A 15,219-nucleotide genomic window follows, 5' to 3' on the forward strand; every position below is an offset into this window, starting at 1 on the left:
TATGTATCAAACAAAAGATGACCAACTGACACCCAATATAAAATTAATTCTATGTGCTCCTCACATTTCCAATTATGGAATTAGTTCCCCCAGCAATCTGTTCCCTAAAGACTACACACAGATCTCAAAAAGTTGCTCAATATCTTTCCTTAACCTCCAAAACTACGTTGGAAGAGCCCCTGTGACATTCAAAGAACACTGCAAGAGAAAACACGAAACAGTACTCAAGGAGCAAAGTAAACAGCTAACAGTTAATTTCCACTCAAATTATGTATAGAAAGGCCAATCACTTGTGGCAGATATTGAATATTCTCTCTATATTTCCCATTTAATGCTCCCCCACAATCCCATTATTTATAGTATTTAACATAATGTTGTGTGTATACATTGTAGTTCTTTCCTTTCAGCCTCCTCCTCAGGTCTCTGATTCATTCAGTGACACTGAATCAGGGTTGATGTTGGTGACATGACTGAAAGTATCAAGGTGGAAAAGGAATCAGATTAACTCCCTCTGCACACACTGTTTGCAACAAGGGGGATGGAACGTGAATGCATGTCAGTTTAATGCAGTTTTGATAAACTGTTATAGGATTTCCCTTTCTTAATTCCTGTATAGATGTACAGACCAACCAATATACAGTCCAACCCATTTAAAAAACAAATCATGTCTCATCACCCAAAGTAACAGTTTTCAAACAGTGGAGCATAACTGATTTTCCAAGCAACCATATCTTAAACACCTTCTCAGTCACTGCCTTATCAGAATTTTAAAACAACAAAGAAAATGACACCTGAGAAAGTTGATGCAGAGAGGTTGAATTTGGAGGAGGGTGTCAAAACTGAGTTTATAACAGAAAGCCAGTTTCACTTTAACTGTGGAGAGATTGTTCTGACTAATGCATGCTGATCCACACAACTACCATCAGGCTATCCTGATTAGGTTGAGCATATATCATTCATTCAAGAAAGTCTCTGTGTATACACCCAGTAAGCTAAGTAGTTCCCCAAATCATAACCGTCTAGAGTGGCTAAATTCTGGGCAGGCAGAGCACTACCCTAGCTGTGCTCAGAAGAGAGCAGGGAAGCCGGCAGATAAGTGATGAAATGCTGAAAGCCAGGATACCTTTTTTAGAAACATTGCAACTGTTTCTCGTTTTGCTGCCGTGATGCGCTTCACCCCCTCCGGTGACTGGACACGGATTATCTGCGGAGAATTAAAAGGTATACCAGGTCACACAACAAAGCAATACCACGGCCTGTCCTGGTTTTGCTTCTGAGCAATAGAAGTTCCCCACTTTTGAAGACATGAAACAAAGCGAGTATCATCACAACCTCTCACCCTGACCACACCCTTTTCCCATGACTGAAGTCATTCTTAGTATACAATTACAGAATTGGGGGTGGGGGAGTTTACCTACCATATCCAGAGTATACAAACCAATACTTTCATATTATTTGCTAGATGCATTACTCCAAGATGCAAGGCATTTTTATAAATAGATTTAAAAAGTCAATAATGGCACTGAGCTTACTTTTCTGATGAAACTTCTGGATTTAGCCATGAAGCAAAACATGCAGCATTATTAGAGGATAACTCAAAGCTTTTATGAGAGCGGTTTAGTCAATCCCAGAATTTCCTTTACAGAGGAATTGGGCTAACTTGCAGTATTAAGGGTCATCTTCAGTTTTATTTCATTTCAACAACATTACTGACAGTTGGCATCTCTCTCCAATAAAGAGAATTAAGTCATTGAGGCACAAGGCATTACTGGGGGACGTTAATAGAATTTCCATTGCAAGCCTCCATTTGAGATGGGAGAGATGAGTAAAGCCACCTGCTTTTGGGAAAAGGGGCCAAAGGCAACTGTTCCCATAAAGGCAGGCTTGGCTGTAGATCACTGGCATAACCGTCAGTATGTCTTACACTTCTCAGGAGTGTGAAAGTGACTAACCTCAGAGCTGCTGCAAGCCCAGAGTACAAAGCAGCAGGAGGATATGCAGTGAAGAGCCAGGCTGCGGAGAGTGCGCTTACAAACACCAATCTGCCAATCTGAAGGACAGCAGTGCAGAGCTTGACACGTGACAGCAAGAGGCTGCCAGAGTGCTCCAGAATGCCCTCCTTTTATTTTCTCACATATCACCGCTCCAATGTTGTGTGAGAGAATACATGGAACATGCTAGAATCAGGAAATGTTTGTAACAGACTACTCTTTCGTTTGAGTGCAAGTTGCTGCACTCTCTCTTCCCCCAGAGAAGTGTGCACAACACAGGTGAGGGCCAGATTCACAGGGCCGGCTCCAGGCACCAGCTTGCCAAGCAGGTGCTTGGGGCAGCCGCTCTGCAGAGGAGCGGCACGTCCAGCTATTCGGCGGACGGTCCCTCACTCCCACTTGGAGCGAAGGACCTTCCGCCGAATTGCCGCCGCAGATCGCGATCGCAGCTTTTTTTTTTGGCCACTTGGGGCAGCAAAAACCCTGGAGCCAGCCCTGCAGATTCATTACTACTATATTTCATGGTGCACCTTAATGACTATGGGATAACCCCACCTTGCTTTGATTTTTCAAACACACATTGCATTTCCTGCTTGGAAAGCCCCCTACTTACATTTAATCAGCCTAAGAATGCCAAAACAAGGCTCTAAAGACCTTTTTAAATGTTCAAGCGTCTCCCACTTGTGGGGCTTGCTGAGAATATTTGATGGGCTAATGGGACCCAGGCTGTTGAACACCCTGAAGCATTCTCTCTGCCAGTGGCTAAGAGGAGGATGTCTCCACACAATTCCCAGGTGGCACTGGAGCTAGCCAGAGATCAGAACAGACAACTGAATATTTAACCGCCTGGCACTAGCATGGCAGCACACAGCTATACCACTGGGTCCTAACGCGAACCTTTTCTATAGCAATATATGACCAATCAGCTGTGTACCTTATTTTGGTGCATTCAACTCAGGACAGTGTTTCAAACAAGATCTCCAGCATCAATGTCACAGTAACTAACACGAAGTGTGTGGGGGAGAAAAGGAATACTTTGCCATAACCCAGTTAAAAAAAGATGTTTTCTGCTGCTCAGGTGAGCCAAGAAAATGCTAAAAGGAAGAGAATATCAGTAACCTCCAAATGTTGAGAGGAAGGCAGCTGCCAGTTGCTGCCTCACCATCGATGCCCCCGAGAACACACACATAAGGTCTAATAGGATCTATTTCCTGGATGATGTCACTGTTGGGCAAAGTCTTGCCTACAAGAGCAGCGTAGATGCTTGTGATTTTGGAAGTCAATGGAGACACTTCGTTTTCAACAGCAGGGCTTGCCTGGCAGCTTTAGAAAGAAAAATCTAAATACAAACCCTGTTTTGTTGCAAGGTTCCAGAATTTTTCAAACACTTTCAATAACTGTTTTGTTTTGTCAGTTTCTACACCCAGTTCTCCCTCCATTGGCAAGAGAATGACTAAGGGGGAAGAACACACCAGAGGCCAATGACTGACTGGGCTTCAGCATGCAACAAATGAAATCAATTGATTTAGCAGCCTAACAACTGGCGAATTACAGGCCTATTGAGATAGACCTTTACAAAGAGTAAAGGAACTGTGTTTATATGCAGTTCCAGTTAAACCAGTTTCTAGCATGGCTGATCAACTCATGTGGATGAAGCCAAACTGCATTCAAAGAACAGCATTCTAGCCTAAATTTTGGCTAAAGCAGGGATCGGCAACCTTTGGCACGTGGCTCGTTAGGGTAATCTGCTGGCGGGCCGGGACAGTTTGTTTACCTGCAGCGCCCGCAGGTTCGGCCCATCGCAGCTCCCACTGGCCGCAGTTTGCCACTCCAGGCCAATGGGGGCTGCGGGAAGCAGCAGCCAGCACATCTCCCGGCCCATGCCACTTCCCGCAGCCCCCACTGGCCTGGAAAAGCAAACTGCGGCCAGTGGGAGCTGTGATCGGCCGAACCTGGGGATGCTGGCAGGTAAACAAACTGTCCTGGCCCATCAGCGAATTTTCCCAATGGGCCGCGTGCCAAAGATTGCCGATCCCTGGGCTAAAGCCAGAAGGTAGCTTTCGAACAGAGTTTTAACATGGTTCTGCACCCATCCAAAGGGACCTTTGACTTGGGGGACTTTGGGGAATTTTCCCATTACCACTTCTGGACACCAGTATTTTCATCTCAGCGTCATCTAGACAACACGGTGGTAAACATACTGGCAGTTGCTCCAAAATTAGTACTCCCAACACTGCTAGAACTGGTGCTGCAGTACTGGTGGGAGAGTTTTAAGAAAAAGTTCAGAGTACACAAAGATTTAGGCACTGTCCACACTGGGATCATAACTGTGCTATGAACCACCTTTGCACATGGTTGTCAATAGCAGTTTCCCTCACTAGTGCAGATACAGACTGTGGCATAACATGTCTGTTGTATGTGCCGGATGGAGATTTAGGGGGGGGGGGGGAAGAGGGAGGTTACATTTAGTCTGATTTTGAATAAGCCTATCAAGGGCTCCAGGCACCCATGCAGACCATTTCATAGGGAAGATGTATTTTAATGTTTCCAGCGGATATTGTCCTTCTCCCCCAGCCCAATGGAACCACTACTTTAATAGACACACCGCCATCCACTAACATCTCCATCTCAACCCCCACCCCAAAACCTAAAAGCCGGGGGGGGGGGGGGAAGAAGCCTTCAAATGGGCTCTAAAGTTTAAACAAAGTTAGGCTCTGCTAGAGCCAGGCTGGAGGAAAATGGGAAGAGGGTGAAAACGCCAAGATCTCTATGGAGCCCGTCTCTTGGTGGGGAAAAAAATCGACTTGTTGCTCCGGGGTGGGAGGGGTGGTGAGTCTTTTAGGAAGGCTTCAGGGTCTCACTCGACGGCCTCTGCTGGGGAGGAGGCGCTGGACGGATTCCCGAGGCGAGACCCGCTCCGGGCAGCTGGGGGTCCCCTCCCTTGGGCTCCGCTGTCCCCGTCTGAGCGGCGGGGTGACCGGTGCAGGCCCCGGTGGCTGCTGAGACAGCGGGGCCGGGTCGGGTCGGGTCCGGGGGGGCTCTCCCCGCTCCGGCTCGGGGGCGCTGCCGGGCGGGGGGCGGCTCTCCTGGGGACGGGCCCCGCCCGGCTGCCCCAGGGACCGGGCCCGCCCCGGCTCGGCGCCCAGGGCCGGGCCGATCTGCTGCCTCATCCCCCCGGCCCCGACTCACGATGGTCTCCGCCATGGCGCTGCCGGCCCCGCCCGGCCTCCCCCGACTGCTCCCGGGAGCGGTTCCCGAGCGGCCGCCGAGTGCCCCGGCTCCGGCCTCCGGCTCCGCCGCCCCGTGCGCCGCGTCACCGGCCCCGCCGCCGCCAACCCCGGCAACAAGGTTCCGGGCAGGAACGGTTCCCCCCCCCCCGGTCCCTGTGGGGAGCGGTAACCCACCCACAGACCCTCCCACATCGCCCTCTGGTCCCGCCCCAGAACCCCTCCCCCCGGTCCCGCCCCTCCGGGTACCCCATAGAACCCCTCCCCCCGGTCCCGCCCCATAACCCTTCCCCGGGTACCCCACAGAACCCCTCCCCCCGGTCACGCCCCATAACCCTTCCCCGGGTACCCCACGGAACCCCTCCCCCCCAGTCAGCCCCAGAACCCCTCCGGGTACCTCACGGAACCCCTCCCCCCGGTCCCACCCCATAACCCTTCCCCGGGTACCCCACAGAACCCCTCCCCCCGGTCCCACCCCATAACCCTTCCCCGGGTACCCCACGGAACCCCTCCCCCCCAGTCAGCCCCAGAACCCCTCCGGGTACCCCACAGAACCCCTCCCCCCCGGTCCCGCCCCTCCGGGTACCCCACAGAACCCCTCCCCCCGGTCCCTCCCCATAACCCCTCCGGGTACCCCACACAACCCCTCCCCCCCCAGTCCCTCCCCATAACCCTTCCCCGGGTACCCCACAGAACCCCTCCCCCCGGTCACGCCCCATAACCCCTCCCCGGGTACCCCACAGAACCCCTCCCCCCCCGGTCCCGCCCCATAACCCCTCCGGGTACCCCACAGAACCCCTCCCCCCCGGTCCCGCTCCATAACCCCTCCCTGGGTACCCCACAGAACCCCTCCCCCCCGGTCCCTCCCCATAACCCTTCCCCGGGTACCCCACAGAACCCCTCCCCATAACCCTTCCCCGGGTACCCCACAGAACCCCTCCCCCCGGTCCCGCCCCATAACCCCTCCCCGGGTACCCCACAGAACCCCTCCCCCCCGGTCCCGCCCCTCCGGGTACCCCACAGACCCCCCCCCGGTCGCACTCCATAACCCCTCCCCGGGTACCCCACAGAACCCCTCCCCCCGGTCCCGCCCCATAACCCCTCCCCGGGTACCCCACAGAACCCCTCTCGCCCGGTCCCACCCCATAACCCCTCCCCGGGTACCCCACAGAACCCTTTTCCCATGGTCCCGCCCCGTCACCCCTCCGTGTAACCCACAGCACCCCTCTCTGGGTACCCCACAGAACCCCTCCCCCCGGTCCTGCCCCATAACCCCTCTTTGGATCTGATGAAGTGGGTTTTAACCCACGAAAGCTTATGCCCAAATAAATTTGTTAGTCTCTAAGGTGCCACAAGTACTCGTTCTTTTTGCTGATACAGACTAACACGGCTGCCCCTCTGAAACCTATACAGGTATAGCTACCCTGGCAAATCATTCCTAAGGTAGATCTGGCTTTAAAATTCCTAAGTCACTTAGGCACCTTTGAAAATTTGACCCTAAGAATGGGATTTTTAAAGGCATCTAAGGGAATGAGGTGCCTAAATCTCATTAACTTTCAATGAGAGTTGGGTGCCTAACTGCTCTTTGTGCCTTTGAAAATCCCCTTATAAGTCACTTTTGGAAATTGGATGGAGGCTCCTAAGTCACATAGGCTCATGTCCTTCAAGGTATTTAGGGAGCCAACGCCCACTGATTTCCTTAGGTGTGTTTGAAAATGGTACCGATGACTGCTAAAGAAATGCAAAGCACCTGCTTTCACAGGGCCAAATGGATGAAAGTGACGTCAGTGGGAGCAGGGGTCAGCTCTCAGCCTGCTTCTATCCCCTGGGGATAGTAAATTTGACATCACTACCTACCTGCAACTGCTGCAGGTAAACCCCAGGCCTGAATAATAAAGCTCCGATTGCCTCCAGGGGAAGGACACCGCTAGAGAAAGGATGTTACAAAAAAATAAAATAAACTACAACCAGCCAAATGACAATAAGGAAGGGTGTGGGGGGATCTCTTGAGAACCCTGTTCTTAGTAATCACCTGCCACTTACAGCCCTAACATGGTCACTTCATTTCTTTTTGCAGTCAGTTAATCAAATAACCTTGAAGTATGCACAGCTATGTGGCAAGACAGCTTCTTAGAAGCTCAAGAACTGGTATGCTCAGGGCACGCAAGTCAGCGTGGGCCTCTTTAATTGCAGGGGCTACTTAAGCCATGAAATGTGACTTCTCACATGATAGGAGCCTGACCGAAGTGTCTGCCCAGCCCCAGAGCTCTGACTTCGCTGCTCACAGCGCCTCGCCTGTGGATCCCTCTGCCTGCTAAAGCAGGGGACGCCTGCAGCAGGATGACATCTGGATATGGCCCAGCAAGCACAGGAGAGAAGCTCTTCATGCTGGTCACCCCCTTTGCTACGCCGTTTTCCTTGGTGAAGGTGGAAGAAGATGAGAGGAGCCCCTTGTTACCAGAGGTAAACCCTGGGTTTGTGTTACACGCTGGCCTGGCTTTGTGCTTCTCTTTGGAGTAGGTGGGGGTCACACTCTGTGACTCAGCTTAACTTCAAACCCGGAACTGATTTCAGGGGTCTTAGGAGCTCCTGAAAATAAAAGTCTCCAGTGTTCTTCGGGGAGGGAAAAATGGACAAAATCCTTTGGCCCTAAGCTCTCTTCTTCGTCAGGGAGGGGCACACCTGGAGCATCTCCACTGAAGTCAAGAGCCACTCCTGACTTGTGCTGATGAGCCAGATTCTTGCCCTGGCTTAAATCTCTAAGGTTACAACATGTTCCCAAAGTCATTCCCTCCCTTCCCCCCCGCAGTTCTGCTCTCCATCTGCTCTGTGCTTCCCTTCCTGTGCTTGCCACTAACGCTAATCATGTCTGGCATCAGGCTGAGCAAACTAAGGTGGACCTAGAGGCCTTGTTTGCCATGGGGTGTCATGAGGCTGGGTTCAGCTTTCTGTCTCCAGCACCTGGGCTGGGCCTGGGATGGAATTGGCCTGCCTACCCCTCTTCTGGTGGCGGCACAGGGTTCTTCCTCCTAACATCTGTCTGTCACTCAAACCCTTCCGCTGGGCTTCCGAGTGAGTTGTCATGACACAGAGGCCCGTTGGTGGTTCACTACTCTGTCAGCAAGTCCTAGTAGGCCTGACAAACTCACCACACCTAACACTCTGCGGTCATGGTGCTTACCCAAACGCTGATGCAAGGTATCAAAGGCTGGCCGATGGCACGCTGGTCACTAGCATTGTAGTGAACTGTCTGTACTGAGACTGTACGGGGAATTGTGTGTCTGTTTGGAAAGAATGTTTTCACGTCTGGAACAAGGCAGAATGGACAAACAGCTGTTCTGCCAGGCACAGAAAGTGTCATTTGCATATTAGGTCAGGTTGGGAGGGGATGTGAAACTGACATGGCAGAGCAGACTGGAGTGTGAACGCCAGGGGCCATCCTGACTGTGGGAACAAAGACAATAAGGAGATGCAAAGGAACATTTTGTTCTCCATTTGCTGGGGAAACCCCTTGGAGGGCGTGGGGAAATCAGGACAGCCTGGATCCTGGTATGACTGAAAATTGGCAGCTCGGTCAAAGAGGGAATCCTGGGAAGAAGCGCCCCTGGACTGACTAGGAACGGGAACCACTAATCAGTTTGTTGTCTTTGGAACCATTCTCTTTCCACTAGCCGGGCCTGACCCGCAGTGACTAGGTCAGTCTCAGCTCTTTGTTCATAAACACGTATCTGCTTTCATCATAACTAGATCACTGTGCGAAGTTATTACAAAGGTCCTGATCCTTGTAGCCACCCAGACCCAGCTGTGTGTGCGCTGTCTCTCCAGGGACAGCAGCCTTGGTGGTCACTGTGAGTGTCCAGTGCTGGGGTTGGACACCGCAGCGAGAGGCTGCCGAGGCATTCGGGGACTGGTGTACGCCAAGCAGAGTAAAGGCTGGGGGGCTGACCCCCACTTTAGCACCAGCACGTCTCTCCCTTGCTGAAGCAGGGGGGTAACAAGGTGACCCACAGTCCTGGCAGCCCGAGGGAGCGTCCCAGTGAAAAGTGGGAGCTTGGAAGGGAACAAAGCAGAGCACTGTATTGCTCTGTCCTATGGCTCCTGAGTTTGACTGGGGGCAATGTAAGCAATGACTCACTTATGCTGGAGTAAAACCAATAGATCAGAGCAAGGTAAAGCAAAGCCACTGTGCACCATGCCACCCACAGGCCTCTGGGGCTGTCTACGGCTTCCACTTTGGCTTTTTAAAATGGACTTTGTATTAACAAACAGGTATAAGGCAGTAACCGCCTCGTGCGGCCTTGATCAATGCAAACCGGGAGAACCACCGCTAAAGAAACACTGCCCTCCTTCTGGTACTAGAGCAACGACTAGAGAACAGGCTACAGGGAACAGCCTCTTCTCTTAGCTGTATTGCAGCCCAGTCCTGGCCCGGACCCCGCAGAGCAAACACTGGACAAAAGAGTGCCCTCTCTCCGCCCCTCTTCAGAGCTCTGAAATCTCTCTTGCCACAGCTGCTCTTGTTCAGTTCAAGGTCTTTTCCCCTGCACTGCCCCATAGGTTTCCGCTGCAGCTAAGGAACCTGGCTCCTTGTTTGCTCATGGCAGCAAGGGATCCCTGCTCCTGCTCTCCCAGCTCTAGCAACAGTGGTGAACCGCTGGTGCAAAACCAGACGGGCGCACTCATAGCTTTGGAGAGAATGGCCAGCGTTGGACACGTTTCCTTCTGGGGACTTTAAAAACACCAACCCTCCCCCCATCCAGAAAACTTGCAGGACATTTGTCCCTGGTCCCCTCCCCTTTGCTAACTACCCCATACCCGGGCCAGCTGTTGGCCCTATGCAGGATTGAACCTCAAATGTTCAAAAATCAGGAGTCAGCTCACCGAAAATCAGGAGATTGGCTGTAAAGTCAGGAAATGATGTAAAAATAATAGCTGTGGTGTTTTTATTGGCCTTCTGCTTTCTGAGCCTTTCGGGTGCACTGGGGTCCCATTTGGAAGTTTTCTGCACAGCCAGGAGGGCTAGAAACTTACTTTTCCTTTAAAGAATGAAGGCTGGAATCATCCCAAATCCACTTGACTCCAGGAGCTGGGGCTTTAAGTAAACAATAATTATCATGAGATTCATGGCAAAATCAGGAGAGTTGACAACACTGCAAGTACGTTACTGCTTGCTGTGCCCGGGGACTCCTCACTCTTCTGACACACAACGCAGTCGGTATTTGAGAGCTTTGAAGTGGAGCGTTAGACGCATTTCCTACAGCATCTTGCACAATGTCTGCAGATTAGCGGAGAAGAGAGGCTGTTCAGGAAGCTGACTGAATGGGGTGCCAGTTTTCATGAGAAGGAATTAAAATAGCTAAAAATCTAGCTATTGCTTCTATAACTTCATAGAATGGCAAATCCAGATACAGTTTGCATCTCTTCTGTACCCTGTTCTAGAACAAAGGGCTTACCATGCTAATGAAGGCCATTTGAAACGTTTGTTTCTTTAAGCAATAGTTGTGCTGGGGGAATCGATCCTTAACCCAATGCATTAACATCCTACATAATCAGGGAGGCTGCAAAAAACAACGTTTTGAGGGGGTGGGGGAAGCGACAAAGTTTAAGTGCAACCGAGAAAAACTTTAGCCAAGTTGGAATCTTGTCCAGGAGCCCCAGTGGGGCAGGGCTTCCCAGAAGAGAGGACACGCTTGTGTGTTTCTGCTCCTCACTGAGCCAGGAAATGATCTGTTCTTTCTCTCTCCCACCAATCAGGCACGCCGACTGGGCAAGCTGCTTTCTTCACCCAATGTCCCTGGCCCCCCGTTCTCTCTCGCTGGAGACCCAGACACTGGATTGCCAGAGAAGCACCCAGGACAATGGGATCTTCTATCGCCTCCTGGCCACAACCTGGATTCCTGCAGCTATTGCATTAAGTACCTGACCTTCCTCTGGAACCTCTTGTTCTCTGTGCTGGGTTTGCTGATCTTGGCCTTTGGGATCTGGGGGCTCCTGGACAAGGAGTCCCTGGTAAGTGAGCGTATAGCCCACCTGGGCTCTGACCCCATGCTTTTCTTTGTCCTGGTGGGTCTGGCCATCAGCACCATCTCTCTGGCAGGCTGCATGGGAGCCCTCTATGAAAACACCTGCCTGCTGAAGTTCTTTACTGGGGGAGTCATCACTTTCGTCATTTTGGAGATTCTCGGCGGGCTCGTACTGTATTCTCTGAGACACCAGATCAAGGGCTCCCTGCAGAACACCATGCTGGTGGCTGTCCTAAGGTACCAGGATGACCCAGATCTGAGATTCATCATGGACGAAGTTCAGATGGGCTTGCAATGCTGCGGCGTGGAGTCCTACCAGGACTGGAAAATGAACATGTGAGTACAAAGGTTTGGGCTACAGCCACGTGGTCTGGCTCACTTGGGAGGTAGTGGAAAATCTCGGCTTTGGGCAATCCATTGATCCAAGCTAGCAAAGCACCAAGTGCTCCTTGCATGCAGGAGAGACAGCATCAGCTGACTCAGCTCCTGGCTACAGGCTCGTGCTGCAGTTCCTAGCAGGTCAGGCTGAACACGGGCAAGAGGCGTGTTACAGCCACATGCCTTCAGCCTCGCTTGCAAAGCTCATGGAAACTTACCAGCCAAGGCACAATCTGCGCTCCCCCTCCTTTCTGTACTGGGAGCCGGGATAGATCTCCACAAGGCGGTTGTAAAGCACTCCTGGGCCTGGCCTCCGTAGGGCGGCTCCGTGTGGACTGAGAGCCAGGTGGGTGGACAGACACTAGAGGAAAGCTGTTGTGTTCCCGCGAGGAGTGAGCTGATGAGACTGGGCCATGGGAAGATGCTGGTCTACAGTGCTGGAGCCCCAAACTTCTCCACGTTCTCCTGCAAGGGAGGCTCTTTGCTTTGCTTTTTCTTCTTACAACCACCCAGAGAAACTGCAGGGCAGGACAGAGCCTCAAGGCTCTGGGCCCTCCCTCTATGGCTTGGCTGGCACGTGCATTTGTATATGGTGGGGAGTCTTTATCTCCTGGTGGGGTGTGGGAGCGGGGGTGGGCTGAGGAAATGACACCATTAAACCAACCTGAGAGAGGGGCTGGCAGGTAACGTTCCCGCTCAGGTTCCAACCGCCAGCCCCAGACTTGTGCTCCAGTTCTGATTCGAGCCTAGTGCAGCTTGGCCCACGTAACAGAGGGGTCTCAGAGTAGAACCGCTGCAGCCTTTCCTGGCTGTGGGAGATGGACCCTGAAGCTGCAGCTCAGGGGTTCTCGCTGCTTGCAGTGAGCAGCGCCGGCTGCGACGATAGTGAGCACCAAAGCACTGGGGTCCTCCAGTCACCCCCTGAGAGACTGACGGATTCTCTTTGGTCCCTCGCAGGTATTTTAACTGCAGCTCCCCCGGTGTGCAAGCCTGCGGCGTTCCCGCTTCCTGCTGTCTGAATCCCCTGGAGAACGGCACCATCACAAACTCCCAGTGTGGCTTTGGAGCCCTCGGCATGGAGGAGTTTGTGGCTCAAAGTATCATCGCCCTCGGCGGCTGCGCGCCCCAGCTGAGCCGGTGGCTTCACGGCCACGGGGGGGTGCTGAGTGCCTGCTTTGTGTTTCTGATCCTGGTTGAAGTTGGAGGCTTCTTATTGGCAACCAAGTTACTGGCAGACCTGGCACTTGCCAGAGCGCGAGGGTGGCAGCCAGGGGCTTGGTGACTCGCCGCCCGTGGCTGGAGGTCAGCGCTGGATCCTGGGGTGGAGCTTCAAGCCGATGTGATAGAAACGGGGGCTCCGAACCGCTGTCCAGCAGGCAAGATGGACGGGCTGGGCTCGCTGCTGAGCTCGGGGTCTCTGAGGCCTTGCGCTGTGGGAAAGGCTGTTTGGTAGAAGTTCTGGTGTGAATCTGAGCCGGGTTGGTTGTCTCGGCGTGACCCCCCTCAGTGGACACGCTGATTCCAGTGTGAAACGGCGCTATCGTTCCAGCTGGTGTCCCGTGAAAAGGGGGTGGAACCACGCCAAGAAAAGCCCCTCGTGCACTGGCAAGAGGGCCGCTGGTGGGAAAGGGGGTTAGTTCTGGGACTAGTCTGGCCCAGGCAGGGAACTCCACTGGCCCCACTGAGCCTGCTTCGGCGGCTCCCTGGCCTGCGGGAGATCAGAGTTGATCTCTCCGTGCCTGGCTGGAGCAGCAGGGCGTGCGCAGGAGAAACAGCCCACCTGCACCTGACTGCTGCTAGGAGACCCTCTCATAGATTCATAGATTCTAGGACTGGAAGGGACCTCGAGAGGTCATCGAGTCCAGTCCCCTGCCCGCATGGCAGGACCAAATACTGCCTAGACCATCCCTAATAGACATTTATCTAACCTACTCTTAAATATCTCCAGAGACGGAGATTCCACAACCTCCCTAGGCAATTTGTTCCAGTGTTTAACCACCCTGACAGTTAGGAACTTTTTCCTAATGTCCAATCTAGACCTCCCTTGCTGCAGTTTAAACCCATTGTTTCTGGTTCTATCCTTAGAGGCTAAGGTGAACAAGTTCTCTCCCTCCTCCTTATGACACCCTTTTATATACCTGAAAACTGCTATCATGTCCCCTCTCAGTCTTCTCTTTTCCAAACTAAACAAACCCAATTCTTTCAGCCTTCCTTCATAGGTCATGTTCTCAAGACCTTTAATCATTCTTGTTGCTCTTCTTTGGACCCTTTCCAGTTTCTCCACATCTTTTTTAAAATGCGGCGCCCAGAACTGGACACAATACTCCAGCTGAGGCCTAACCAGAGCAGAGTAGAGCGGAAGAATGACTTCTCGTGTCTTGCTCACAACACACCTGTTAATGCATCCCAGAATCATGTTTGCTTTTTTTGCAACAGCATCACACTGTTGACTCATATTTAGCTTGTGGTCCACTATAACCCCTAGATCCCTTTCTGCCGTACTCCTTCCTAGACAGTCTTTTCCCATTCTGTATGTGTGAAATTGATTTTTCCTTCCTAAGTGGAGCACTTTGCATTTGTCTTTGTTAAACTTCATCCTGTTTAACTCAGACCATTTCTCCAATTTGTCCAGATCATTTTGAATTATGACCCTGTCCTCCAAAGTAGTTGCAATCCCTCCCAGTTTGGTATCATCCGCAAACTTAATAAGCGTACTTTCTATGCCAATATCTAAGTCGTTGATATCTCTCTCAGCAGCTCTGACCTCTGTCACAGAGGGGGGAACCTCAGGCCTTCAGCTGAGTGCAAGGGTTCCTATGCCCCCCGTCTCCAGGCCCTGTGTGCTGCCTGCCTCCCATCTCCTGCTTGCTGTGGGGAGGTCGTGCCCTGCCCAGCTGGGGCTGGAAAGCTTTGTAGTTACCTGGCAAATAAATCTCTACCTGTACCATGGCTGTAGAGGAGGGAGTGCCTGGGAAAGGCCCCCCCCAGTGAGATACCATGCAGGGCAGGCAGAGCAAGTGAGCCCCTGAGGAGTGACAATCGCTGAGTCCAACTGCTCTGATCTCTAGAAACCGGCCTCAGCCAGGCCTTGCAATGAGATGCAGCCTGTAGAACAGAGCCGTGACCCTGCTTGGCTGTGCGGAGCTGAGTCTTGAATGCCGGTGCTGGCTACCCCGGCCCGGCTGACTCAGAGGCTCCCAGCTGGCCTGCTTGGTGCAGCCCCTATGCTGCAGTATCCTCTGCCCCCGGTTCCATCCCCTCCCGCCCCCAAGGGGAATCTCCAGGTGACTAATGTCTGCCCGGCCTCTGCAGGCTGTGAAGTGCTCAATTAGGGCTTTGTGCTGAGTGGGAAACTGGCCCAGCTGCTCCCTCTCTCGCCTCGCCTCTTGGCACAGCTGTATCAATTATCCATGGGCAAAGGAGGCCGGGCTCCCAGAGCCGCTTACACAAGCAGCATTTCAAATCAGTACCACAAACACCCTGAACCTCGGCCCCCTCCTTTCACCCAAGCAGCCAGGGTTTATGCTACCTCTGTGGAGCCCACCCCCTGCAAGCAGGGAGTTCTCTGCTCCTCCCCATAGCTGGCTGCATTTCCCTGGG

The 15,219-nt window shown here is 52.6% G+C and overlaps 2 protein-coding genes across 2 annotated transcripts in view; one reads left to right on the top strand and one right to left on the bottom strand.

Annotated features, from left to right (window-relative positions):
* NPLOC4 (NPL4 homolog, ubiquitin recognition factor) overlaps nt 1-5,311 on the bottom strand; it is a 42,954-nt gene extending 37,643 nt beyond the window's left edge. The window contains exons 1-2 of the mRNA XM_054047073.1: nt 5,181-5,311; nt 1,124-1,204 (exon numbers count right to left, since the gene is read on the bottom strand). Coding sequence (XP_053903048.1) covers nt 1,124-1,204; nt 5,181-5,195 — 96 coding nt within the window. The 5' untranslated portion in view covers nt 5,196-5,311. The remainder of the gene's footprint in view (nt 1-1,123; nt 1,205-5,180) is intronic.
* A 2,247-nt stretch (nt 5,312-7,558) lies between these two features.
* On the top strand, nt 7,559-13,471 carry TSPAN10 (tetraspanin 10). The gene is made up of 3 exons (XM_054047927.1): nt 7,559-7,681; nt 10,973-11,577; nt 12,577-13,471. The coding sequence occupies exons 1-3, from the start codon at nt 7,559-7,561 to the stop codon at nt 12,899-12,901; spliced, it is 1,053 nt and encodes a 350-aa protein (XP_053903902.1). The 3' UTR covers nt 12,902-13,471.
* The last annotated feature ends 1,748 nt before the right edge of the window (nt 13,472-15,219 follow it).

Source organism: Malaclemys terrapin, chromosome 13, assembly GCF_027887155.1.
Source record: "Malaclemys terrapin pileata isolate rMalTer1 chromosome 13, rMalTer1.hap1, whole genome shotgun sequence".
Lineage (NCBI taxonomy): Eukaryota > Metazoa > Chordata > Testudines > Emydidae > Malaclemys > Malaclemys terrapin.

What these genes read in the sequence shown, in the direction of transcription:
- TSPAN10 (XM_054047927.1), top strand. Translation starts at nt 7,559, where the DNA reads ATGACATCTGGATATGGCCCAGCAAGCACAGGAGAGAAGCTCTTCATG. An exon ending in GGAGCCCCTTGTTACCAGAG is followed by an intron (nt 7,682 to 10,972) that starts GTAAACCCTGGG and finishes CCCACCAATCAG; the next exon opens with GCACGCCGACTGGGCAAGCT. An exon ending in CAGGACTGGAAAATGAACAT is followed by an intron (nt 11,578 to 12,576) that starts GTGAGTACAAAG and finishes GGTCCCTCGCAG; the next exon opens with GTATTTTAACTGCAGCTCCC.